Below are 27,185 nucleotides of genomic sequence, written 5' to 3' on the forward strand. Positions count from 1 at the left end.
CACTTAAACACATTGTCAGGATGTGTGGTGGACAGAACGCAAGTGCCGACAGCAGTGAAGGGGTTAACAGAAATATTTATTAAAAGGTAAAAGAAAAACCCACTATGGGGGAACAAACACAATAACAAAAAGACTTTTCAAAAAGGTAAACAAAAACTTCCCACTCGGGGGCAAAACAAGAACTAAAGTAAAAACAAACAAAACTCACTCTACAGGACAAGGCAGGGGCGGGGCGGGGCAGGGCAAGGCCAAGACTCAACTGGACAGGGACTAACATGAACATGGTACAAGGAATGAATCGACAAGGAGAAACTGGGGCTATAAATAGGGTACACTAACGAGGGATGATACACAGGGAGGGTGACGGGCAGGTGACTGTGATCATACACTAAGGAGAAGATAACGAGGGGGCGGGACTTAGAGAGAGACACCGGAGAGGACGCACATAATGTCGAGGCCGACAATAATATGTTTCTCTCCACACAGAACAAGAGGCTCTGCCATGGTTCTGCCACAAGACCAAGAAAGACATGACAAGAAGAGGCAGAACCATGACACACATACCTAGAAATTAATTTTAAAAAACGATTTTTTCTCATGGTTGCATGTTAGCCAACATTTTTTACTTGCAGTGTATATGTTATAATATAGAAAGAACAGTTCTCTTGAATTCACCATGTTTCCGTTTGTTCAGCCATTTAAAATTTGGAGCTTTAGCCGGCAGTTACGAATAGCCTAACTTTGGTTGTGACAGACAAGTACAGAAAAGAGAGGCTTTGTCATGGTTTGTAAACAGCAGGACCCATTGTTATAAAGCTTATTCAATCTTTGAAAGCTCTGGCTCTTGTTCAGAGGTAAATCAGGGGACATAAGGTAACAGGCTGTGAGCTATAGTCAGGAGGGACCGGAGACCAGACGGAAGAGACTTTGACAATGACAATAGACACTGTGTTTATGGAAGTGCACTACATGAATGAAGAGTTGGTCAGCATCTCCCAACAGCAGTATTTCTGTGGAACACGGAGAAGTTTTGTCATTACAGTCCGCTCTTGAAGATTTTGCAACGGCCCTATGAGGTCCAGCCTCTCATGACACTGACGAATGGGCTGCCACACGATTCGCCTGTGTAATTTGTTTTTTAATCAGTTGTTGCCGGTAGGAGACAAACAACAATAGCATACATCTTGTCATTCAAGGTATATGAAAGTTTAACCTGTTGTATGATGTTTACAAAGGTATTTATTATTTTTAAAGGGATAGTTCGCCCAAAAATGATCTCATCAAGTGTTTCAAACTTTATTAAAATTTCTTTGTTATGTTGAACACAAAAGAAGATATTTTGAAGAATGTAGGAAAGCAAACAATTCTGGGACACTTTTGACTACCATTGTCATTTTTCCTACTATAGTCAATGGTGACCCAGAACTGTTTGGCTTCAAACATTCTTCCAAATATCTTTCTCTGTGTTCATCAGAACAAAGAAATTTGTACGTGTTTAGAACAACTTGAGGTGAGCAAATGATGACAGAATTTTTATTTTTTTGAGTGAACTGTCCCTTTAAGATGCCGGATAAAAACGTTATGGATATGTAAACATGTAAGTCATGATTTGTCTTTTAATAAAACCTGTAGACATAGATCTGTTAGTTGATTGACTGATTTGATTCATTTGTTTAGACCTAAATGAATCATGATGATTTACCTAATACATCATAATTAAATTTATGGACTGATTAATCAACTCATAACAATTACGTGAATGTTAACATTATATTAAAATTGATGAAAGCATTTCTGATGTCTCACGTCTGTAACAAGTTTTTCACATTTCATAGCTACCTAACAGTTGGCTGTTCATACGCTAAACATAGCAGTCAACTTCATTTGAATAAAATAAGTACAAAATGGCAGTCTGCCAAAATGATGTATCATTTTACAGAAAGTGAGGTCGTATTTATAATTAAGGGTAGTTTGTACACATCTTGAAATTGTAGGTAATTTTTATAGAATAGTTAGTGGTTTATCCCACATTTGGGCTGTTCGAAGTGCTTTGAGAACCACTGGTTTTGTGTAGAGGAAAGATGGGGGTATAAATACTATAATTAGCTCAACAGTAAAACGATGAGAGTCACTGGGAAGACGGCACCATGACCTGTTCTCGGATGTTTTTGCACAGCGGAGCTGTTCCTCATGCGGGCGTGAGTGTTTGTATGTGTGTAAGCATCTGCCATTCTTCATTTATTCATGCGCTGTGATCTCCCACCGCATAAAACAGCCTCGTTTTCAAGTGTCTTTTCCACTGAGAGGGCTGACCGGCATGTGTGTGTGTGTGTGTGTGCGAGAGATGGAGGCAGAGAATTATGAGGGTCTTAGAAGGGGTCAGTGATAAGCCTGCCGGGTTCCCACCGTAGTCGGATCGCCCCATGGTCACTGATGGAGAGGAAATGAAGAGAGACAGGCTTGTTTAGTGCAGCCGTCCACTCCCATCAGCCCAGTCTGTCTGTGCTGTTTACCCCCTATAATTCAGCTTTGGATCCAGCCCTGGACCGAGCGGAGAGGAGATGTTCAGCTGACCTGGTAAAGAGACCTAATCAGCCGTTCTCCGCAGCATTAGCTTATGTCGCTCTTTTCTGCAGGAAAGAGCCGTAATGTGCCACTTTTTCGCTTGCTTTGTCCTTTGTGTGTATTCCCTGCTTACTTTTGGCATGCTCAGCGAGCCGCAATCGAGAGGCATTTAAAGCCTTCCCATGCAAGGCCGGAAACTACGCAAATACACGTAGGCCTACGCAAGGCACGCCTGCAGAGACTAATGAGCAATTACGCTCGTCATTTGGCCGCCATTAAACGGATCGTCGAGAGATGCGCATGGGCCTCCGGGGACAAATGAATTTGTTCCTTACAAATCCATCTTTACCAGATTTGCCCGATACGGGCTTATGAGACAGACCATGTGTTCGGCGAAACATTAATTCAGAGAACCACCTGCAGGGAAAGGCCTCATAGACGAGAAGGTCATGAATAATCAAGAAACAATCGCTCAGTTTGGATAATGGCGGCATCTGAATTAGCCGTGATCGCGCAATCACAAGAGAGGCTTTCCATTTATGGCGGAGCGCTGCGAGCGGCGCCCCAGTGTTGTTCCGGCACACCGTGTCGAGCATCCTTCCAATCGGCCTTATTAGGGAGAGTGGGCATAAATACAGAGCTATCAATTGATATTTGGCAGGGTTTAATAGGGCTGAATAGATTTCCTCAAGCATCTGTGATTTCATATTTGGAGCTTTGCTGTTTAACAAGAGGATTTATGTTTGGGGCGGCCCTCTGAAGCATTCGTTTAGCTTTAATACCAGCTGCCTATCTCCTATGTCTCTTTCTCTCTTCCTCTTGTGCTCTCCTAACCCTTTTCTCTATCACTCTTTTCCCTCAGTCCTGAATTCCATCAAAGTGATTTGTTCTCCTAAATTCCAAACTGTTCGGTTGGATTAAATAAATCACATGAGCTGAGTGGCACAGCTCCGCTGCATGAGCCAGTGGGGAGCTCTGATGTCATTTGAAGGTTGTGTGATGGGAGATCACAGATGATGCTCATCGGTTCTTCTTACGGCCGTCGTCGGCTGCCGCTGTGTTTCTCGTTCTCCTTTTTATCTTTGTTTTGTTCTTCCTGTTTAATGTCCCCACCACATTGATGTGCCATACGCTTCGAGCTGAGGTCAGAGTCACATGCAGATGCAAGCGGTGGATAAGGAAACTTGCAACTTTACAATAGCCTCAGAATACTAAATTAATTAAAAAACAACTGACTAAAGGTTCAAATTTATTTTTAGTTTTTCTGATTTTACCATTTATTGGTATGTGTTTAGTAATAACGATCAGTTTTGTTTCATTCTGCAAACTACTACTAACAATATTTCTTCCAATTTTTTTTGTTTGCTTTTGCAGAAAATTTTAACTGGACAATCTGGTCAAAAAAGATGCAATGTTTGCAGATCTAGAACACTGCAATGAACATCATATTCACGTTTAAATCGGTTCAAAAATGAATATATGATGGAATAAGCCTGATTTTTTTCACAACTTTCATGCATCTTTGCATTCTCTCATTTTTCACATTGCAGTTAGGTTAGGTGACTTTGTCACTCCTGAGGTTTGATTTTGTTGAAATTCAACAGACACTGGACTGAAATGGTCACAATACATGTAGAAATGCTGGCTCAAGGCAAATCTGAAGTGGTCTCTTAATTTTTTCCCTAGCTGTAAATGGTAAAAATATTAGGTAAAATCATTTTTCATTCGTACTAACATATATTTAACCAATGCATTTCTGAAGCCGCCTGCAATATTTACACCCACATGCACACACTAGAGTAGGAAGTCTAATTTCCCACCAGCCCTGTGAGTCGAGTCATTTCCCCGACCCCTTTTTAAAACACTTGTTTCACTCTGGGACCTCCATTGGTCCAACATTCTGTGACCTCATTTACTGTCTAATCAGGTCATAAAAACCAGTTCACAGCATGATTAACTCATGTTTATGACTGTGAGCTTCATTTACGCACAGTTACGCCCACTAGGGCTTCAGTGAGTGAAATGACCCAAACACATTAAGGCATCACATTCACAACACATGGATCTGTGAGTGAGATCCTTTGGCTGAGTTATGGAGGTGGAGTCAGAAGCTTGTTTATCAAACACACAAATCATTATTCAGGTGTGGGGATATTTCATGTGTTTGGATCTAAAGCTCAGCAGTCAATAGAGTGTGTAATGAATGGTGTGCTGTAATAGGCTATATGAGAACATGATTGGAAAGACTGTAAAATCTGACTGGCATTTGTTGCTTGTACGTTTAATGCTTTGCCGTTCAGGCAGCAATGAAAGCTTGTGATACTGTGTTATACTTGGCAGTCGAGTCAAGTGTTGAGCCCAAACCAAATGCAAGCAAACTGACATATGACTTGAAATTAGTGCAGAAACTTTCATTTCATTTTACAGGAATGTTTCTTTGTTTTGAATTTTTCAAAATGAATTATTCAGGGCTGAATTACATTTCGAGTCTGCGTGGATTTCTGAATCCCAGCGTATTTAGACATTCGCTAAAAATAGTCATTCTATTTAGCAAACTTCATTGGCAGTGCTTGACTTTGTTGCGTGTCATAAGCCTTGTTGCATATTGATTAGTTTCTGGCAGTTTGATTGCACTCATACTTCCCCTCTGGCTTTGATTGCTCCCTGTTGACAAATGCATTGCGCTGATAGCTCTCACTACGAGTCCCTGATGCCAGCAGATAAGTGTGGACTACATTCATTCTTTGTGGAAAAATTTTCATAAACGTCCCCCAGGCAATAAGCTCATGATTTACAGCTCCCTTGTTTTATAATTATCTTTAGCGCACGGGACCTCCTTATCCGCGCCTGCTAATTACACAATTGGGGAATTTGTTTCTCCGAAAGTAGGGAAAGATCAGTCTTGCTTTTAATTTCTTGGCCAGTAAAAACACACAAGGTATCGCCTGATCTTTGCCACTGGCTGCATTGATTTCATTAAACTTGCAAGCAATGTCAGTATCCCACTCTTCACCTTGAGTGATTGAGGGCAAAAAAAATGCTTGAGAATTAAAAAAGACACAGTCTTTTACTTAGTGGAAGATATGAAAAATAAAATAATTTTCAATATTTCATATCCATGTAATCCATGCATTTAGTTTTTTGCCAAGCATCCTATGGATGCTGTCGAGGTTTATTTCCTGGTATTGACTGGCTGACTGCACACTTCTTTATACACTTTATATCAAAATGCAGGAAAACCATCGATGTAGCCCTTTCACAAATGCTCACATTGATTTTGGATATACATTCATCATACATTGCGCATGTGACCAAATATCACATAGAAAATCTAAAACTGCACGCTCAACTCTTTCTCGTGTGCTCTGCAGAGATCTGCGAAGTGGTGAAAGCTCCACGTCGCTGTCATACTGATAGTGTGTGAGAGCTGGTCCATCCAGCTGGGATTTAATCTCAGGTGTTGGACAGCATGCAAGACAGACCATTATATGTGATAAAGGTGAGGTAGCTGGACCGGCTACATGGAGAGACCCCAATAGAAGAGATTTGTGTGGGATCAAACACCAATCCCTGGGGTTTATATATGTGTCCAGTACAAAGATATCCATCCAACCGTGTGGGTAGACACACCATTAATTGACCACCTCGCAGCGTGAAACCCAATAGCGGATTATTTGGTTTTCTGTTGACAAATCGTCCAATTATCTTTGCATAATTTGACACGTTACACCTCTTTTTGTAACACCTAAATGGCACCGTCGGTTTTCACGGCTGTTCACTTGGAACATCTTTCAACAGTTAATAATAAAGGTGGGAAATGTGTGAAATAACAAGTGTGAGCTGTCCATGGTGCTGAATGACAACTCTGCCTTCGATTACACAAAGAGACATACTATACCATACCCAGACTTTCTTGCTTCAAGACACTATTCATCATGATCAAATATAGCAATAAGCGAGTAGTTTGCATTTGATAGAAGTTTTACTGTGTAGTTTGCACTGTTTGATTTGTATTGGTCAAAATAACCTAGAGGGATAATAAGCTGATGAGAAAAGGTCAAGACATAGGACAACAAACTATTCCATTTCTCTCCAACTGTTTAGTATTATTTGTGGTGAAAATACAATAACAAAAGGAAAGTAGTTCCTTTCTTACAGCAAATTACCCATTTAAGAACAATAGGACCTTGGTCCAGTTGCATCAGTTTATTATCAGTTTATTATCATCAGGGGTTTTCATTTACTCACTGTATTGTTTCATAAATACATGTCATTTTTTCTACCATTCAGTACCTACAAATATATTACTTTATTTTTACTCAAAAGTATTTTACTCTAAAATACTGCGATGTTTTACTGTAGACATCGTCTGATGCCAATTAAGAGATTAGTTAGTGCAGCCAAACTTAGACCAAAATACACTATGAAACACAGCAGGTTCTAGATGAAAATGAGTCCAATTTACATGTTAGCATTTGGCACACGCTTTTAGCCAAAACGACTTACCGTACAGTGTGGCATACATTTTTCATAACTATGTGTTTTTCCTGAAACCCATGACATTTGTGTTGTCTGCACAATTCTCTGCCAATTGATCTACAGGAGCCCAATTTAACATTAGCTTAATTTCCTTCATTTGAGACAAATCCACTTGTTTCCACTTGATTTCCTCCCACACATATGCATTTGATTGCAGATACACATGCATATTTCAGTGTGCTGACATAGTGCTTATGCATTCTATTACTATCCCTTTGAGCATTTTCATACCATCAGAGGTCATTCATTTGTAACTTGTGAATAATTTAACGCACACAATACAATTTCATTTCCTGTGCAGGAGTGGAGGGCCGGGGCTTAAAGGAAGTGCATATAGTGGCAGTTTTGTTTTCCAGGGAAAAGCCTGCAGTATTTATCAAAATCTTTGCGGTCATTACGTTAGTCAGATGATCTATATAGAGCTTGATTAGCCGGGTGATATTGTAATATCTTCTGTTTCAAACAAACTGTTGTGCATGCTGTAATGTTGTGAGTAATGGATCAAAATGAGAACATTAATCATTTAAAACAGCAGCAGACATAACAAGATCATGCATGGTCTTATGAAGTTAAGAGAAAGTTGTACTGGCTTTCACATAGTAATCAACACAGCCATCAAGTGTGTGTGTGTGTGTGTGTGTGTGCGTGTGTGTGCGTGTGCGTGTGTGCGTGCGTGCGTGCATGCGTGCGTGCGTGCGTGTGTGTGTGCGCATGCGTGCATGTGTGTGAGAGAGAGAGAGAGAGAGAGAGAGAGAGAGCGATGGGGAAAAGTGAAGGAAAGCTCTCTGCATTTTGACAATGTACTCAACACTGTCAACAACTATAATCATTAGCAGTCAGCAGGGAGGCCTTTCGGTGATTCATGCCATGAATTCACATGCCAGTTAATATGAGCGTTAAATGACTTACAGTCCAAAAACACTCTGTGAATGTTTCAGCTATTCAGATAATCACTGCAGGACTGGGGTTTTATCGCACCCGTTCAACTTTGCATTCATTACCTCTTTAGTTCACATAGTAAAAAGAATGTAATTAGCTGATGTTATCGTTTGGCAAATCGATATCCTATTCATTATTATGTAGTGCAAGCCTAGAATACAGTTTTTTCACTGGTGGAGCCTGAAATGATTTATTTTGCTGTTTTTTTAATGCGTTTGAAATTGCCATTCTCACGGGAGTTCATTGCACTAAATATTCTTTGTCTGGTTTTCTCTACTGATTGCAATCTGATTTCATTGGTGCACTCGGAATGCGTGTTTGCCAAAAATCTACTAGTATTTGCCTTATTTTGGGCTGAGAAATTATAGTTTTTGTTCCGACAGGTGCACCAATGAGTGATCTCGAGCAGGTGTGTTGGTGGACGAACGAACTAATGAGTCAATAAGCCCTGTCAGTGACTAAATTACTAAATGAATTTGTGATTCAGTCGGTAAACGACACTGATCTTTTTCCTGTTCTCTGAGTAAAGAGAGAAGTTTATTTTCCCCTGTTTTGGCACCTCTCCCCACTTTTCGACCGACACCGTGAAGGATGTTCGGAGAAGCAATTCAGAACATCATAACAGCGGCCTCTTCCACTTAATCACACCGCACGGCTCTAAGAATCAATTAACACCCACAACTGAACAGCCAAATCGCCGCCGTCTACATGCCAGCCATTTGAAGTGAGCACATCAGCGAGCCACTTAATGATCTGGATAGACTCCGTCTGAAGTTCACTTCCTAAAGTTATTCAGCCGTAGGTTTACTTCGGAATGTCTTGCCTGTTTAGCGCTGCCTTATTATATTTGTGTTTGGTTTAGTTTATTCTCAGTCTGATATGCAGCACCTGCGGGAGTAATATTATTTGTGATAATGATTTCCAGAATGTTAGATTTTCACTCCGCCTTTGTTCTGTATATACTGTCAAACAAATGAAGTGCTGCAGATGTATGCCAGGGGGCGGAGTCACCTACAAGCGTGATGATGTATAAGTGTAGGATCTGTGGTTCATCTACTGATTTACCACATTGGATGCGGTAAATCTCTAGGGAGCTCATTATTCCAAGCTCTGTTTGGCTGTGCCACAACAAGCAATATGCATGCCTGCGTGTGTGTGTGTGTGTGCGTGCGTGCGTGCGTGCGTGTGTGTGTGTGTGTGTGTGAGGGTGAGAGAAAGAATCAGCCAGTGTGGGAGCAAAAATCTGGCCCAGGTTCTGCTACTCTGATTGATCTTCAGGTGACAGGGTCTGTCAGGGGGCTCATTGCCATCCTGTCAGCATCTCACCTCTCTTCCACCTCCTCTATCCATTCCCTCAGCTTTCTCTCTCTTGCTCGTCCCCTCTTTTTCTCTCCCTTCTTCTGTCATCCTGTCAAAGATCAGGAGCAGCTGCTCTCCCCGAGGGTCCAGCTGTCTCCATGCCCTCTTCTCTTACATCCACCAAACGGTTAAAAATCAGTTTGTGCTTCTGTTTTTGCGATTAAAGGGAAAATTCTGTACTTATTTTCGAATTGTTCCAAATCTGTATACATTTCTTGGTAACACTTAAGGACCAATTCTCACTATTAACTAGTTGCTTATTAGCATGCCTATTATTGGCATATTGGCTGTTTGTAAGCACTTATAAAGCACATATTCTGCATGACCATATTCTACATCCCTAATCCTACCCAATACCTAACCCTAACAACTACCTTACTAACTATTAATAAGCAACAAATTAAGAGTTAACTAAGCAAAAGTCGTAGTTAATAGTTTACTAAAACCGAGAACTTGAACTTTTTCCACCTACTAGTGGAAAAATTACAATGGTAGTCAAAAGTGCCCCAGAACTGTTTGCGTTCCTAAATTCTTTAAAATATTTTCAGAACAAAGAAATATATAAAGCCATTTTTCCTACTATGGTAGTCAGTAGTGGCCAAGAACTGTTTGGTTACAAGCATTCTTCCAAATATCTTTCTCTGTGTTCATCAGAACAAAGAAATGTACACAGATTTGGAACAACTCGAGGGTGAGTAAATGATGACAGAATTTTCATTTTTGGGTGAACTGTCCCTTTAAGGGCACGTTTGGTCGCACATGCGCGCATAGGTGTTGCTGTAAGATATCCGGTGACCTTGTATGTCGGGTACGAGCGCCCCAAAGTGCGGCATCCTTAATGACAGGCTCATTTACACTGTCTCTGTTTTAATGAAGTATTAACATGCGCTATGAGAGTAATTACAGGACCGTCCCCGTCGGGCTTGTCAGACTGCACCGAGGAGCTCAGACGGCAGAGGGGTCAGCCGTTCAAGCGCTCTTATATGCTAATCAATGAGTACATTTGCAATAAGGTGTATTCATAATTGTGCAATTGTGTCGGCCGCATTATGTGCAACAGCAGATGCACCTGTTGTATAGTCCTGTGGCTCATTACATTAGGATTTAACTGCAGTGTTATTTGAAGTAGGTTTTTTATTCTTTGGTATGCAGCGATGTTTGCAATGATTGTCGCTTGGGGTAGTTAATGTTTCTAGAAAATGACTTGTAAATGAAATGTTTGAAATGACAAGCGTTGTTCAGTTTCTTTAATTACATTTAAAGTTTGAAGCTTCAGACTGAGCTTGAGAGGTTTGTGCTGGAATAAAATGTTTTATTGCTGAAAGTTATTATTTGTTGAAGCATTATTTTTTGTATTTGTTTTTATAATGCTTCAGGGGTAACACTTTATAATACTGTTTCATACTTAATAGGTAGTTATGCAGGAATTAATGCAGAACAAATGGTTAGTGCTGCATTAACACTGTAGTCGTTACTGATAACTAATAAGGAAGAAAGATGAGCTAATCAGTAGGTAACAGCATACCGATGTTTAAGGTAAACATCTCCTGCAGAACTACACAATAACTAAGACTCATTTAAAATAATTATTTATTAACTACTCATTAACAGCTGCTAAAAATAATTATATCAATAAACTGGATATATATCATCTTGATTACTAATAAAAATACAATTTAAACTAATTTCGTTTACTTGACAGTAAACTTCATATTTTATATCACCAAACTATTGTCCAATATTGTCCTCGTCAAGATTTTGTTTTTCATATCAATCATATCAATGAAATAAATCTAATGAATCTTTATCCTTTTTTCTATTTTATTTATTTAAAAGAAATACACCTCCTAATCACTGCATCACTAGCCAACTTACCTCAAACATATCTGACATATCTCTCCTTCTTGCTTATTATGAGTCTTGTGGACAATAGCTGAAGAGTTGTATTTTCATCATTATCTAGTAATAAATTCTTGGTAACCCATTGGTAATTATAAAAAATATAGTATTACTCTGCTCTTACTGATTTATTTTGTTAAAATCAGAGTAACTTTTGTAGTAATGACTCAGGTTTTACCACATCGGTATTAAGTAATTACTTATGATCTGGAACAGTATTGTAAAGTGAAAACCATGATAACCCGTTAATAAAAAAGTAATTCTGGGGTATAGGAAATTAAAATCACCAATAAATGCCAATAAATAAAACATCACTGTAAAAAAAAGCTTGTAGTAACTAACTTAAAATCCACACACACCTGAACAGAGCTGACTTTTTATGTACACAATTGTCCAATAGATTGATTTGTTTTGAATCAATTTAAATATAAATATCACAGTATGGAGAATTCTACGAAATTCACAAAAGAATTTGTTCAAATTAATTAAAACTATTCATATAATTAATCCTAATATCAAACAGATATCTTGAATAGGCTGTTTAGTGGCAAAATGATTTTTTAGTGAGTAGTTAATGGATAGTTATTTTAAATGGGTCTCAGTTATTGTGTAGTTCTGAAGGAGACATACAGCATTTCGTTGTTATTCATGGCTATTAAATAAGTAATAAGTAACTAATTATCACTTACTTTAAACATCGGTATGCTGTTACCTACTGATTAGTTAATCTTTCTTCCTTATTAGTTATCAGTAACGACTACAGTGTTAATGCAGCACTAACCATTTGTTCTGTATTAGTTCCTGCATAACTACCTATTAAGTATGAAACAGTATTATAAAGTGTTACTAATTATACAGCCATAATAAAATGAAGAGACCATTCCAAAGTTTTATTTAATCAGCATTTCTCTATGTATTGTGGCCATTCCAGGTCAGTCAAACCTCAGGAGTGCCAAAGTCATCCAACAGCAACGAGAAAGACCGACAGCATAACAAGACTGTGATAAAAATCCAGGTTATCACATAAAAAATATTTTTTGAACTTTTCCTAAATACAAATCTTACTGCTGCATTGCTTAAAAGAGAATATGAGCTTGTTTTCTATGCAGTATTTGAGGTCTGAAAAATATAGAGCATCTTTTCTGTTATTTTGACCTGTTTCTCCTGTTTTCATTTTCTGCAAATAAATGCAAATGGAAACAATATTTTTATTTGAAAAAATGTGAGAAATATTGTTAGTAGTACACAGAATCAAACAAAAATGATCATTTTACCTAAACACATACCTACTGTATAAAAAGTTTTAAAAAATTGAAACGGTCTCTTTATTTTATACTACCCATTTTTCAAAACCCATCTTTCAAGAATAATGTTTTGGCAGCAAAATGTAGGCATCTACAACTGGCCCATGTTAACCAGCTAAATCTTGACCCATTGGGTATGCATTATGGGATTTCTGGTTGCCCTCAGAGCAACAGATGGGCCAAAAGCAAATATGGCTATCCTTTAGTGAATGAGAGGCAGAAAAGGTGCGCTGTGTGTTGCTCGTGTTTGCTTCGAGAAGAATTCAGTGAGGTCTCTGTCTCCGTCGAGTCTCCACTGAAGCGTCTTGTCTCCTGCAGGCAATGCGGTACGTTTTTTTGTCTCTGCACTCCCGTGACACTGCGCTCTCTGCTTTTCTTCCCCTTTGCTCGGCAAGCTTTAATCCCATGTGGTGTGCACTACCCGTGGCCAAGGCGGCTGTCCTCATCTGGCTTTGTGTGTGTAATGAGAGGCCAGAATTGTGTTGTCTTTGATCTGAGGGGCTTCAGTCTTGCTGCATGCCACCTCCTGTAAGTCTGGGGATTTGCTATTGTGTATCTCTGGAATACTCACTCACCTTTCCTGACCCTTGCTCTTGAAGACGTAGGCAAACTGTCTTTCTTTTCACAGCCTCCAAATACTTCCTGTACTTCTCTTAACTAGTCACTCATTCTTCTTCTTTCCTGTATACTTTTAGCCTGTCGCACCTTGTCCTCTTTTTTCACCTTTCATCTGTTCTTCATGCATTTCTACTCATTTCATTTCTTATCTCCATATCCATATCTTCTTATATCTATCTTCATCTTCTTGTCTCTTTTCTTTTCTTGCAATGTGTCTCTCTTCAGAAGATCTGCATGTCTCATTTTGTTTTCTTCTCATCTGCTCACAGTAACAGATTATTTCGTCTTCTGTCATCTGTTCTCTTCACGTTTCCACTCCATTCATCTTGTGTAGTTTTTTCTCATTTCATCTCATTCACCTGTTTTCTTATCTGCACGTTTTATTTCTCCTCTTTTTCTCTTCTCTTATAGTTATTTCATATTTCTATTCGTCTCTTTTAATCTGCTAACAGTCACATCTTGTTTCAACTCATCTCTTCTCATCTGTTCTCTTCCTTTTTTTACTCCACATTTCATCTCATTCACCTGTTTTCTTCTCTGCACCGTGCATGTTTCATTTCTCACCTGTTCCTCTTTTCTTGTTTTGTCTCTTCTTATCTGCTAACACCCACATCTTGTTTGGACTCATCTCTTCTCATCTCTTGTAGTCTTTTTCCATTTTATCTCAATTATCTGTTCTCTTTGCACTGCATCAGCATGTCTCGTTTTGTCTCATCTTATTCTCTTCTTTTTTTGTTCATTCACTTCTCGTTTTTCTCGTTTCTCATTTTTACTGTTCTCGTCTCTTCTGGTTGATATATACAGTATGCTTCACAAGTCCAGCACTATAACTCCTCTCCCTCCTCACACCATCGTTGTTGTCCCTCAAGCCAGTGATGATGACAGAGTCATATGCTGTAATACTGTCAGCAACAACTGCAGGGACATCTCTATTAACCTTCAGCTGATATACAGCACGTGCAGACTGACAACACTGCAGACCTTTTCTCACCCGCTCTCATACCATTTCAGAAGTGCCCCTCATGGGATCTGATGCACAATAGCTGCTGGGATTTGCTCTCCTAAGCATTAGCTTTGGCTGAATTGAATTACTCGTCCCAGGAATTGGCAAAATTGCCTTACTGCTTGTTAATGAGCCTGACGGTATTGTTTTACTTCCTGTGGGCATCATTAGGTTGTTTAGATTCGACAGGGGACCTGAGGTTGGCAGGTTGATAGGAAGAGCTCATATCGGTGAATTAACTTGAATGCTTTATCTCCTCCCTTGCAGGAATTCTCTCTGCTGCGACTGGACGATTTGGCAGATCAGCGGGTTAACATCGTGGGGTTTTCCGTTTTCAACTGGACTCATCCTTTCTTTCAGGACTTTGTCCTCAGTCTCAATCGATCCTGGCAGGAGAACTGTGATCACGCACCTTTTGCAGGGACGCCGGTAAGAAACACACAGTTAAAGCTGATTTTGAATACTCATACAGGGTTAAATCACTGTTTCGTGTTAAAGCAGTCAAGTCCCCTTTCACTGTGTGCAGTAGGTTAGTGATATAGATGTGAAAACCTAAATGCTGCATTTGCAACTGTGCCTTATTTGCACCATCATGCAATTCATGCAACAATGAAATTAATCACAACATGACAAATAGATTTAACAGAAAAATCCACAAAATGCTTTACAGAATTATGTAAGCCTATCTTAGCATAATGTTGATTGATTTATGATGTCAGCAAAGTAAAGAGGTCCACAACAAGATTACACGCATCATTTTTAACCACTAACAGTTAACAGTGCTCTTGCCTCAGTATATATAAAATGATTTGATTCTGTTTATTCAGTTTATTCACATAATATACTCTTTACACCTTGGTCTTAGTTCTACTTGTAAAAATGATTTTAAAGACTGCGTTTATTGTTAACTCAATGCTAAGTCACTTTGGATAAAAGAGTCTGCTAAATGAATAAATGTTATTTATTTAATAGCTATATTGAATTATTTAATAAATATTTAATACATTTAAACTGGGTGGTTTCCCAGACAGGGATTAGTTTAAACCAGGACTAGTTCCAAGTTAAATTGGGACATTTAAGTAATTTTTTACAAACATGTCTTACAAAAAACATTACTTGTGTGCATTTTGAGACAACACAATGGCACTGATGTATTTTAATGTATGTCAGTGCAAGTTGTTTCCAGTTTGCTCTAACATTTATTTTAGTCTAGGACTAGTATTAATCCTTGTCCGGGAAACCGCCCCTATATATATTATTTATTATTAGCTATATTGAATTTTTACTAAAGAAACTGTTCTATAGAGCCCATGGGCCCTATTTTCACGATTTAATGGATGCATGCTTTTCAGCCAATCAGATTCGAGAACCAGAAAGAACTGTTGTATAATATTATATATTATTATATATTTGTAAGTATTTTTATTAGGGCTGTCAACGTTAACGCGTTAACGCATGCGATTCATTTTTTCAAATTAACGCGTGAGAAAATATTTATCGCAATTTAACGCAGCATCCGTTTGTTTTGACATCCTTTGTCTAGCGTTACATTATGTAATCACGCTCTTATTCGTGTACAGGCTTTTAAACCACTTAAGCGCGATTTGAAACAGTTGCTTCGACGCGTTCAATGAAGATAGACAGCTTCTAAACTGTTGGACGCGGCAAAACGCAACGCGAGGTCCAGTCTGGTGTAAACAGTCACGGGCTGAAGGCTGCGTCGGTGAATCTCTGTCAGACAGCGCATCCGTGTTAAGTTCTCTTTCGTGCTTGAATGGATAAAACCACACAAGATTATGTCAGAAAGCCCGTTTTGTCTAGCATTTTCTTAAGCAAGACTTCAAAGTGTAAAATAAAATCTTAAATGAATGCAAAGAGTTGTGAAAATGGGAGTGCGGTGACGGTCAGATCTGCGTACTGAGACAGCTCTTAAAGGGGCCGCGCTCTTAAATGTGCTGCTGTGACTCCTGTCACTAATGTTAATCAAAGAACAAAATAAAAGAAGAAATCAATGTGATTTTGTAGCTTTAATGAGAATTCTTCTGCATTTAATTTATAATTTAGCATTAAAGACTGTAAAGTGTCCTTCAATTACTGTATATTTCCTACATGAGTTCTTAATTATACTGTTGAATGGCTATAATTCATGTTAAAATAATCAATTTAATAGAGACATCAGTTACAATACTAATATCAAAATGTTAGCTTTCATAAAATGATGCTGTTAAAGAAATATGTTGTTTCTACATCAATTTGAAGATTAAATGTGAAATTATTCAAATGTAAAAGTATATTTTAAAACATAGTTGTTGTGTGTGATTAATCATGATTAATCACAGAAAAAATGTGTGATTAATCCAATTAATTTTTTTAATCGATTGACAGCACTAATTTTTATTAACCTGTACTATTACCCTACATTGTAAATGACTGTGAATGCTCGAAGTGATTAAACACGTTAAATTGTGTAAACTTAATTTAATTAAAATACTTGTACTAGCTTAAATATTTTAAGTTCCTGTGAAATTTTCTTCTGGGCAGAGGATTTCCTCAAATTTTTTCCTCAAGTTTTGTCATTTTGTTCGGGTTTACAGTGCACGTACATACAGTTTACTCTACAGAACAGCCAAATGTGTCATCTAGGTACAGTATTTATATTTCTAGTAATTCATGTGATAGTAATCCAAGCATGCTAAATTAGTTATTCCGATTCATCCTGCTAACCGTGTCCTCACGCTTACCTTGAATCTGGGACTGTGGTTCTATAATTCATGGTACACACTCTGAGGAATACACATATCCTGCGTGTTCACGTCAGCCCTGTTTTATCTGTTACTTTGCAAATGAAAACATCTATATTATGTATTCCCCCTGATCTCACTCCAGTTTGTACTCAAGCTCAAATCAAATCGGAATGAGATTTTAAAAAACATAATGCCATAAAAGATCAAGAGTGTGTTTCTCACTCTGATATTCATGTGATACGAGTTGTAATAATTAATTTGAAAGATTTGTTTAACATTTGCATTCTGAATGAAACCTACGGGGAAAACTTTTTAAAAATAAATGCCAGCTGCTTTTAGAAAGTTCGGGTTGCATTTCCCATTTAATTAGGTCTAATCTTTAAGTAATCGGAGGAAGTTTGTCAGCTCGCGGACAGATGCGAGAGAGAGAACGGGACGAAACCCCACAGTGAGATTCAGCTCTGTTATACACCGGCCTAGAAATTGAGATGTTTCGCATGCAAAAGGCGTACGGAGAGGGAAACTAGCTTAACCCAATGTCCTTGATGTGGAAGACAGCAACCGAATGAATATTTAAGCCGTGGACTTCATTAGCTAAAAAGTAGAATGGCTTCTCTGTGCAAAGATTAACCAGTGGAACAGTCAGCACACACACGCTGTCATTCTGCATTCACCTAATAAGTGTGGCCTGGACATTCCCCTACATCTGACCAGAATAGAGGCACATTTTTTCTACTGAATGAAGAGTAACGAAGTAGGCAGGGACAGACGGCTATTTTAGTTTTATTTCATTCTATGAAATGCTATTTCATTCTATGACAGACACACATCTCTGCCCACTTGAAACTGCTGTGATGTTTCATAATGCATCACAACGTCCTCATTTCATAAATCTTCAGTACAGCCATAAAAATCTGAAGAAATCAGTTTGGATGTGTTGGTCATCCTTTTGTTGTTTTAACAGTTTGTGACATCAGATAGTGAGATAGCTGTACTGTGTGTGATACTGTACAGAAAGCAACTAGATGGAAGCATCCTGCTAGACTGGATATTATAGAAACATTAAATTCGGATGTGCCTTGATGCCTTTATTTCTATATAACGTATACTGCCTTTGAATGCAGTCCCAGCTTAGTTGCATTTTACTGAGTTCTGTTCTGCTTTGTGTTTACCTTGTATGTGTTCCAGCTTTCATCCGCACTGCTGTTTGACGCAGTACACACGGTGGTGGCAGCTGTGCAGGAACTGAACCGTAGCCAGAACGTCGGTGCCACTCAGCTCTCCTGCAAGTCCTCCAAGATCTGGGAGCATGGAACCAGCCTCATGAACTACCTGAGGATGGTAAGGGGACCCGCCGGGAAATCCCGCGACCTGCCAGTCATCCCGCCTGCCGGCATCGCAGCCTCATCCGTCATTTGGTATTCTTTCTGTACCCCTGCGGGCCCACGTCAGAACTGCTGTCTTCAGCAGAATCCCAGAAATCTCACTCGGCTATTAAAGATTAACGACCATCAGTTTGTCATTACTGCATCATTCAGTGCGTGGTGTACCGTGATCCTATAGCCCACTTCCTCTGCTGTTCTTTGCATTGTTGAAATGCTTCCAGTACATCCACACAGGCTTATAAATCAATAAAGCATTGAAGCCTCATGAAAAAAACAGGAGGCTTGCGATCGTATGATAGCGTTAATGCAGCTTTTTGTGGATCTCTCCGGATAGGTAGAGTTGGAAGGTCTAACGGGCCACATCGAGTTCAACAGCAAAGGACAGCGTTCGAACTATGCCCTCCGGATCATGCAGAACAGCAGAGATGGCCTAAGGCAGGTAAAGTAACTCTCGGCCACATCAGCCCATCAGCTAGAGGTAAAACACACCATTGTCTGTGTTTACACTTGTGTCTGCTGCCAAGAACACAATGGGTTTTGTCCGTCACACCTAGATGTGGTGTAAAGGTGGATAAGACTGCAGAAATCCACAGTGGAGTAGTGCACTATAATATGATTCTGCCATATACTCACCCTCATGTCATTCTGAAACTGTTGGCCAGACTGGCTTTCTTTTCTTAATCAAATTAAATTTCTTTTAAATAACATAGCCACTTTTTTCCATTTATTGTAGTTGAAGGAGGAATGGGGCTGAAGTTCCAAGATGACAAAAGCGCACATGAGAGCAGATCGAAATTGGTGTTCACTTATACTCTGCTCCATCTTGAACAAAGCATTCAAATTTTCTGAACCAAATCAAATGATTCATTGAAAAGATATGACATATACTTGAATAATGTGATCGGGAATAAGAAATGGCTTCTTATATACTCATGATCATGCCAAAGAGGGCTGGAACATCGACTTTGGGATGTTCCTTACACTGAGCCTTTAAAAGGCTTCAAAAAAGTCATATACAGTGGTTTGGCCCACTTTTATTATGCTCTAATGATCCATATTTGTTATTTTGGAGCTAGACAGTTCCAGTCATATTTTACTTTCATTATATAGATAGTTGACAGGAAAAAAATATTCTCTGTGTTACACAGAAAAAAGGAATTCATACGATTTTGGTGACCCATTTTTCCTTTTCCTATTAATTAACAGTAAAATGCAACTATTAATTTAATAGAACATTATTTTTCCTCTGTCGATTAGATGTGTGCTGGAAATAAACTGTGGATATACAGAGTTTGGAGTGGCCAGCGGGGACAGCCAGACCAATCGTGATGAAATTCGTGTTAATTGGCACTTTCGTGGTCTTGTGATTTTATTGGTGGATCTGGATGTCCATGGTATTGCTTTTGTAACGTGAGACGGGTACTTCATCAGGTGTGCCATCTGGTGTGGTTAGAAAATGGACAACAAAGCAGGGTTTTTCTAAATAAGTGCTTTACTGTCTGCAGTCCTCGTAAAGGTAATCACCATCCGTAAAGTAAAGTAAATCACCATCCGTTTTCAAACTCAATTTCATCTGCAACTTCTAAAGTTAATTTTGATGAGTTTCCTTGCTTTTCTCTGAGCTTTTTCTCTGTTCTGACTTTAAACAGAAATTTGGGAAAAACACACTTGACAGAACAGACCTGTGCTAGTGTCGCCTGCTTCTCTGTATATGACTAGGGCTGTGTATTGGCAAGTGCCTCCCGATACGATACATATCACAATAGATGGGTCACGATATAATATATTGCTATGTATTTCGATACGATACACATTTGCGATATATTGCAATACTTTAAATAGAAAATGTAAAAAGTAGAGCTAGAAATACAACATGCCGTGCACCAGCGGGGGTTTTCTGTAAGGATAAGTGTAAAAACATCCCTAACCTCTACAGAGTGGCCATGATGTGTGATGCATGGACCGTTAGATCAGAGGTTTGGGTTCTCAAACTGTGGATTGCGCCCCTCAAGTGGGTAGCACAGGGGAATAAGGTGGGTCACGCAAGTCACTGGCTGTTGTGGTGCATTACAGTTAAAACAATGAACATGGGCAGTATAAAACCCCTGGTTCATCCGTGCTGTAAATGCGCTGGTGTCACATCCGTGAAAGCTCAATAAATGTCATTGTTACTTTTCTTAATAAACTTTGTGTCTAATGCACTGCAGTAGCTAAGTGACTTGTGTCATGACTTGCGAAGCCTACAAACAGCATTATTTTATATGACTCATTACTCCATTACTTATTTTGAAAACCAAAGCACACCCACACATCAGCTCTGAGAGCTCCAAGCGTTCTTATATTTTTCGCCATGCTCGCTTCCACTTACTTTTGGCCGTATGTATATGACATGATTTTTTAAAAAATTATCGATAGTACACTATTGAAAAAAAAAATATTGCGATAGTTACATGTATCGATATTTTTGCACAGCCCTATATATGACAGGAGAGAGAACAGGAACAGAGGGCTACTGCTGTCAAACAGCAGACTGGTTTCCGAGTGACTGTGAATTTGAGACCGTATCTTTGTGTCATACACACACTTTTCTGTTGCCCTTTTAACCTTTCAAAATACTGTCAGCTTTCTCTCACACTTCTACAGGCTGTTCCCATATGGAGGGCTCTGGCAGTCATTGATGGACGTATGGCCGGTAGACGAAACTTTGTTCACTACTGCAGCAGACAGCAGAGATCAGACCAACAGCTGGTGCTCGCACGCAACCTTATTAGTTTAACAAAGTCATCACTGTTTTCTTAGTGGAAAGCTTATATTCTCTCGTCTCCATTTCACGTGACATTTTCTTTTCATCGTGGCTGTCCTCGCTGTCCTTATGTAGCTTCCCTGTGTGTGTCTTTGTTAGTTTTTTAATGTTACTGCAGAGCTCACAATGGCTCTATTCCTGTATAGTGTACTTTCCATGCAGGCTTTTTTAGTCAAGAATCTTCCTGTTCATTTGTCATACTGGACATGGAAGGTCGAGTCAAGTGCACTGCATTCTGGGATACGATTCTCCATGCAGTGTTTACTGCGCATTATACATAGCAAGTTTAGAGGGTCATCAAGTTATTTTATGCATAGATAGTAGTATGCTTATAGTTCAAGCATTCAGAGTTTTCATACCGTTTCTTCAGTATACTGTATGTACACACTGCTTTGTATGCAATTCTGTATGCGCAGATTACAAAATTGTGCACTATTTAGCAAAATACACTGTGCCTAAGCTTTACTTCACACTATTTTTAAAAAAGCAACATTTAAAGGTCTAGTGTGTGAAATTAAGCGGCTGACACAGAACTAACATATCGTCACGTTTTCACTTCTTTGCTGAAGGAGATAACGTATTTACAAAACGCGCTCTGTAGAGCAGTTTGTTCATTTAGGGCTACTGTAGAAACAACATGATGAATTCCATGTAAGGGGACCCGCGGTATGTATGTATTGTATGTATGTATGTAGATAGAAATAGCTCATTCTAAGGCAGTGGTTCTCGAACTGTGGGCCGAGGCCCCCTGGGGGGGCTCAAGATGGATCCAGGGAGGCCACGAATTTTGTGGCATTTTATGAAATATAGAAATTTATCATAAATTTTGTGCAATCAAACATCAGAAAAATAAGCCCACCAACCAAAAAAATTGTGTTTCAGCATTGTATAACTGAATATGTTATTGGTTTAATATTTTTTTTTAGTTTAAGATTATAAATCTTTAATTGGGGGGGGCGCAAAGTGATGCACCCTAAACAAAGGGGACCTTACAACAAAAACGTTTGAGAACCACTGTTCTAAGGTAATAAAAACATAACGCTTCATTGTGTAAAGTCTCTACACACCTCTGAACCCATAGTTATGTATATGTGATGCGATATGGGAAAACCCATCGGATGTCACGCTGGGACGTTTTCAGCAATATCAAAAGATAGATTGAAAGTAAATTTTTTGTCAAAATTTGGTTTTCATTCAATTATTATTCTATCATCTCTGAAAATATCGTGGTAAAATATACTTGTTTATTGCTGAAAAATAGCTATTTATAGTGGCTAACTACCGTGGCCGAGAAGTGCAAAACAAAACAACAAGTTGCAAAACTAAAAACAAATCTAAAAGTAAAATCCAAAAATCCAAAATCAAAATGACAAATCTGAAAACGCAATATCAAATCTAAAAACAGAATAGCAAATCTTAAAACACAACAACAATTCGGGAAACAAAATAACAAGTCAGAAACCACATCCACAAGTCAGAAAGCACAACGACAAGTCAGAAAGCAAAACGACAAGTCAGAAAGCAAAACGACAAGTCAGAAAACACAACGACAAATCAGTCAAAACGGAAAAGGTAGGTATTTTGTTGAAATGGGATAGCTACTGCTGATTGGATGAAACTCCTGTCAATCAAGATATCCAGGACGCTCAATGAGAAAGGACATGCATGATATGTGATACAGCGCATATTCATTGATTAAGGTTCAAAAGCCACATTTTGTTAATAAAGTTGAAACGGGCGATGCATTAGGAGTAGATGCGTGTCTGTTTCACACTGCATGCATGAGCAGAGTCGTCGCGCGGCGTGAGCCCTGAGCAGCACGCTTAGTGTACCTGTGTACCATCCATGATCGTTTTCCCCTCACAAGATACAATATAAGCATATGACATGATATGTACTTTAATCTGTGTCCCTGTTGGTTATGGTGAGAGAGTGACTGACGCGATCGTTTGTTTCGCTTACAAATATAAACATAAGCCTATACACGCACATCAAACGCGTGCGGTGTACATGATGCGGTGCTGCGCGTCTCGGCCGATGTGTGAAGCCAAGCTGGAAAGCGATAACTTTGCCATGGTTTTGTTTGTACAACTGTAAAAAAATGTGAACGAATATAAAGAGACGTTCAGAACAACCACGCGCCAGGTGCGCGTTTTCACAGTATTGTTATGTTTATTTTTATAAGTGAAAACAAACGCGTCAGTCACTCTCTCACCATAACCCACGGGGACACAGATTAAAGTACATATCATGTTATATGCTTATATTGTATGTATTTTGTGAGGGGAAAACGATCATGGCTGGTACACAGGCAGTCGCCTACAAGCTGCACTATGCGTGCTGCTCAGGGCTCACGCCACGCGAAGACTCTGCTCATGCATGCTGTGTGAAACAGACACGCGTCTACTCCTAATGCAAGATGAGCCCGTTTCAACTTTATTAACAAAATGTGGCTTTTGAACCTTAATCAATGAATATGAGCAGTATCACATATGCATGTCCTTTCTCATAGTACATCGAGCGTCCTGGATATCTTGATTGACAGGAGCTTCATCCAATCAGCAGTAGCTATCCCATTTCAACAAAATACCTACCTTTTCCGGTTTGACTGATTTGTCATTGTGTTTTCTGACTTGTCGTTTTGCTTTCTGACTTGTCGTTTTGCTTTCTGACTTGTCGATGTGGTTTCTGACTTGTTATTTTGTTTCCCGAATTGTTGTTGTGTTTTAAGATTTGCTATTCTGTTTTTAGATTTGATATTGCGTTTTCAGATTTGTCATTTTGATTTTGGATTTTTTATTTTGCTTTTAGATTTGTTTTTAGTTTTGCGATTTGTTGTTTTGTTTTGCACTTCACGGCCACCGTACTAACTGATGTTCAAGGACATGCCAGCGGAGCTGCAACAAATCACTTTCCCTCTCTTAACAAAGACAGTTCATCTATCAAAGTAAACCACATAACATGAAGAATGAAGGAGTATCAATGCACATTTCCCGCCAGTCCTGTGTAAACTACGGCATGCAAAGTTTTTTATACAATGTTTTCGTGAGATGGCGAAGCTCACCGTCCGGAGCACCGAGAGTTATCCCTGGTTCACTGCTCATGCGAGCCGCCTCCGGAACGTGATCGCATGAACACTATGCCCATGATAAACAATGTAAAACTTGCTTCACTACTTACTAATTGTTGTCCGTAATGTTTGCTAGTGTCCTTGTGTAGTGATGCAGTGCTCTTAGCGCTCCTGACAGAGCTCTCATTCTTTAAGTGTGCACAGCACCATTTTCCTTACTTTTGTTTTATTCAAACGGTTTTATACAGTATTTTTAGACTTCAACACTAGGAAAAAATTTTTACTGAATTGTTATTAAAGTCTTTTAGCACTGTAAAGTGACTTTTACTTGTGATACTTGACTGTTGTGCTTTTATTTTCATCACCTAACTTTAAACTCGTTTTTCTCCAAATTTTGTTCCTGAAAATCATAGCGCTCAGCTGACTTCAGATAGCCATAACTTTTGTTACATACAAGGTATGAGCAAAATAAAAACAATAATATGTACATTTTCACAATGTGTTGGGTTTTCCCAGATCGCATCACATATTATATTGCATTTTTGTAAATAGATCCTCCAAAAAATGACACACAGCACGTTTACATACTATATACTGCAAGGCATGCACTGAGCAGTAAGCTGCTATAGCATTTTATAAGGAAACCCCTCAGCATCATCCCCAGTGGCACACATGATGCTGTGGACAGATCTGATTTTGAGATCATGATACTGCAGTCATTTGTACTGTTGGCCTGCTAATATTACATTTTTGCTGCTCCAATGGACGTAAATTAAATTGGAATGCTGACATTCATGTGAAATTAGAGTGTTTTGTGTGTGTGATATAGTGTATGTGGTGAATAGACTGAAGTATTAAGAGCACAATGCTCTGTGTCAGATTAGCAGCTATTAGAAGTAAATGGATGCCTTGGCAACAGGTTCCCAAGTGAAGCTGCCAGGCTTCATAGAAAGACCAACAAGGACGTGTTCTTACAGACATCAACAAATGCACATGCTTTCTCTTCTGCATATGTTGATAGACGCTTGGGGATAATCTTCCCAGAGATGCTGAAGAAGAGAGAGAATGCGGTACATCACTGACAGCTCAAATAAGTCTAGAGTTGTCCATCATGTGCTAGTGGACTTGGCAAAGACAGTCCTACCCTGTGGCTGTGGGGCAGATTGGTCCACATATGTACATACACTTATCTTCTGGAGGCATGGACAGTATATGTAGTAGGTGAGAGAGGGGGTACATATGAGGCGGAGCTCCACACAGTGTTGGCACATTTAAATTGATTTTCTCTGGTAGACATCTTGCAAATGCATGCTATGCCATATGTGCACTAATGCCATGTTTGGACAGACACAGTTTTTCATGAGGAGTTACAGTAATTGTGTATTTACCCTTATAGTATGTTTATGCATTTAGCAGACGGATTTATCCAATGCAACTGACATTACATTCAAGCGATACAATAATACGATACAATTAATTTAAACACTGACAACACTGTGTCACTCTCAGAGTTACAGTATGTGAAAGTTGTATGCAAATGCATGGGTAATGATATCACACCTTCCAGAACGGCCAGAAACCTGGGAATGGTAATCGATGATCAGCTACACTTCACGGATCATGTTGCCAACACCACCCGGTCTTGTAGATTCATCCTCTACAACATTAGGAAAATTAGACCTTTCCTGTCCGAGCATGCTATGCAAGTCCTAGTCCAGGCTCTTGTCCTGTCTGTCCTTGTACTGGACTACTGCAATGCGCTACTGGCTGGACTTTTAGCCTGCAAAACCAAACCTCCACAGATGATCCAGAATGCAGCAGCAAGAGTGGTCTTCAATGAACCGAAGAGCGCACACATCGCTCCTCTCTTCATTAAGTTACATTGGCTCCCTATAGTAGTAGAATATAGTATAGTAGAAGCAAAAATGTGACGACATCTGCTAAAAATTGCTTTTTGAGTTTAAGAATGACCGGAAACCTTTCACTGGTCCACAGTGGGACCCCTGTTATTTACATTTTCATAGTATTTTATAATATACCACTTAAGTATATATTTATATCCAGCTATACAAAGTATGCTCCTGCTTTCATTTTATCATTATGAAAGTAGAAAAAGTCAAGTTCACCCCAGCCTTGCCGGTTTCAACAAGTCTGATCTTCCCAACGGTCTTGCAGTGGTAGGATCGATCTTCCGTGTCCTCTCCCACTGCTCTGCCAGAATCTCCACCAGTCATCTCCATAAACAGACTCCATTAAACACCACGACAACTCACGCAGTCAAGCTAGCAGCCTCTGACCGGCATTCTCACCCAAGCGTTTCTTCTCTCTCTCCACTAAACGAGCAATGAAAAGAATGTTCAGACTGGTAAATATTTTCTACAGAATGTGCTTTAATACTGGACACCCTGTGTTTATATTTTATTGGATGGGGTAATGAGCGATATCTAGCAGGCTAATAAGGAGTCAGTTTTCTGCAACTACAGGCAGATGGTGTCCTCCACCGGCCTGTACCAGAAATGATTACTCTTCTAAATGGATAATATCATTCAGCCCATTCTGAGGGGCAGTGCAATGAAGATGTACTAAGCGGGATGGAAATTATGATAGGGCACCTTTTAATTCTAAAATGGGCTCTTGGTGCCTGCACTCCAACCAAGGACACGGTAGAGATTTTCCCGTTCTGAGGTTCAGAGATGATGTGGCGTGATCTCATTGACTTTGCTGCGCTCCCTAAGCCAGATAGTATAGCGGCTGTGTCCCTGGGGCACACTGAGTTCAAATGCCCTTCTGGAGGCGTGAGATGGGAGGCTGGTTTGTTTGGGCACACAGCCAGCCTCTGTGCCCTTAGAGCAGTAATGCAGTGAAAATTATTTGCAGTCTCTCTCACGCACACACGTTAAAGCCTATTGCACATTGAGTCCGAAATTTGCATCCGAAATTTCCGCACGTTAAAAAAT

At 39.3% G+C, this 27,185-nt stretch overlaps 1 protein-coding gene across 1 annotated transcript in view; it reads left to right on the forward strand.

Annotated features, from left to right (window-relative positions):
- Window positions 1–27,185, forward strand: part of grik4 (glutamate receptor, ionotropic, kainate 4) — a 312,072-nt gene that overhangs the window by 245,603 nt on the left and 39,284 nt on the right. Inside the window, exons 9-11 of the mRNA XM_057350880.1 lie at window positions 14,494–14,655; window positions 18,159–18,311; window positions 18,690–18,794. Of these exons, the coding sequence (XP_057206863.1) occupies window positions 14,494–14,655; window positions 18,159–18,311; window positions 18,690–18,794 (420 nt within the window). The remainder of the gene's footprint in view (window positions 1–14,493; window positions 14,656–18,158; window positions 18,312–18,689; window positions 18,795–27,185) is intronic.

This window comes from Triplophysa rosa, linkage group LG14 (assembly GCF_024868665.1).
Source record: "Triplophysa rosa linkage group LG14, Trosa_1v2, whole genome shotgun sequence".
NCBI lineage: Eukaryota > Metazoa > Chordata > Actinopteri > Cypriniformes > Nemacheilidae > Triplophysa > Triplophysa rosa.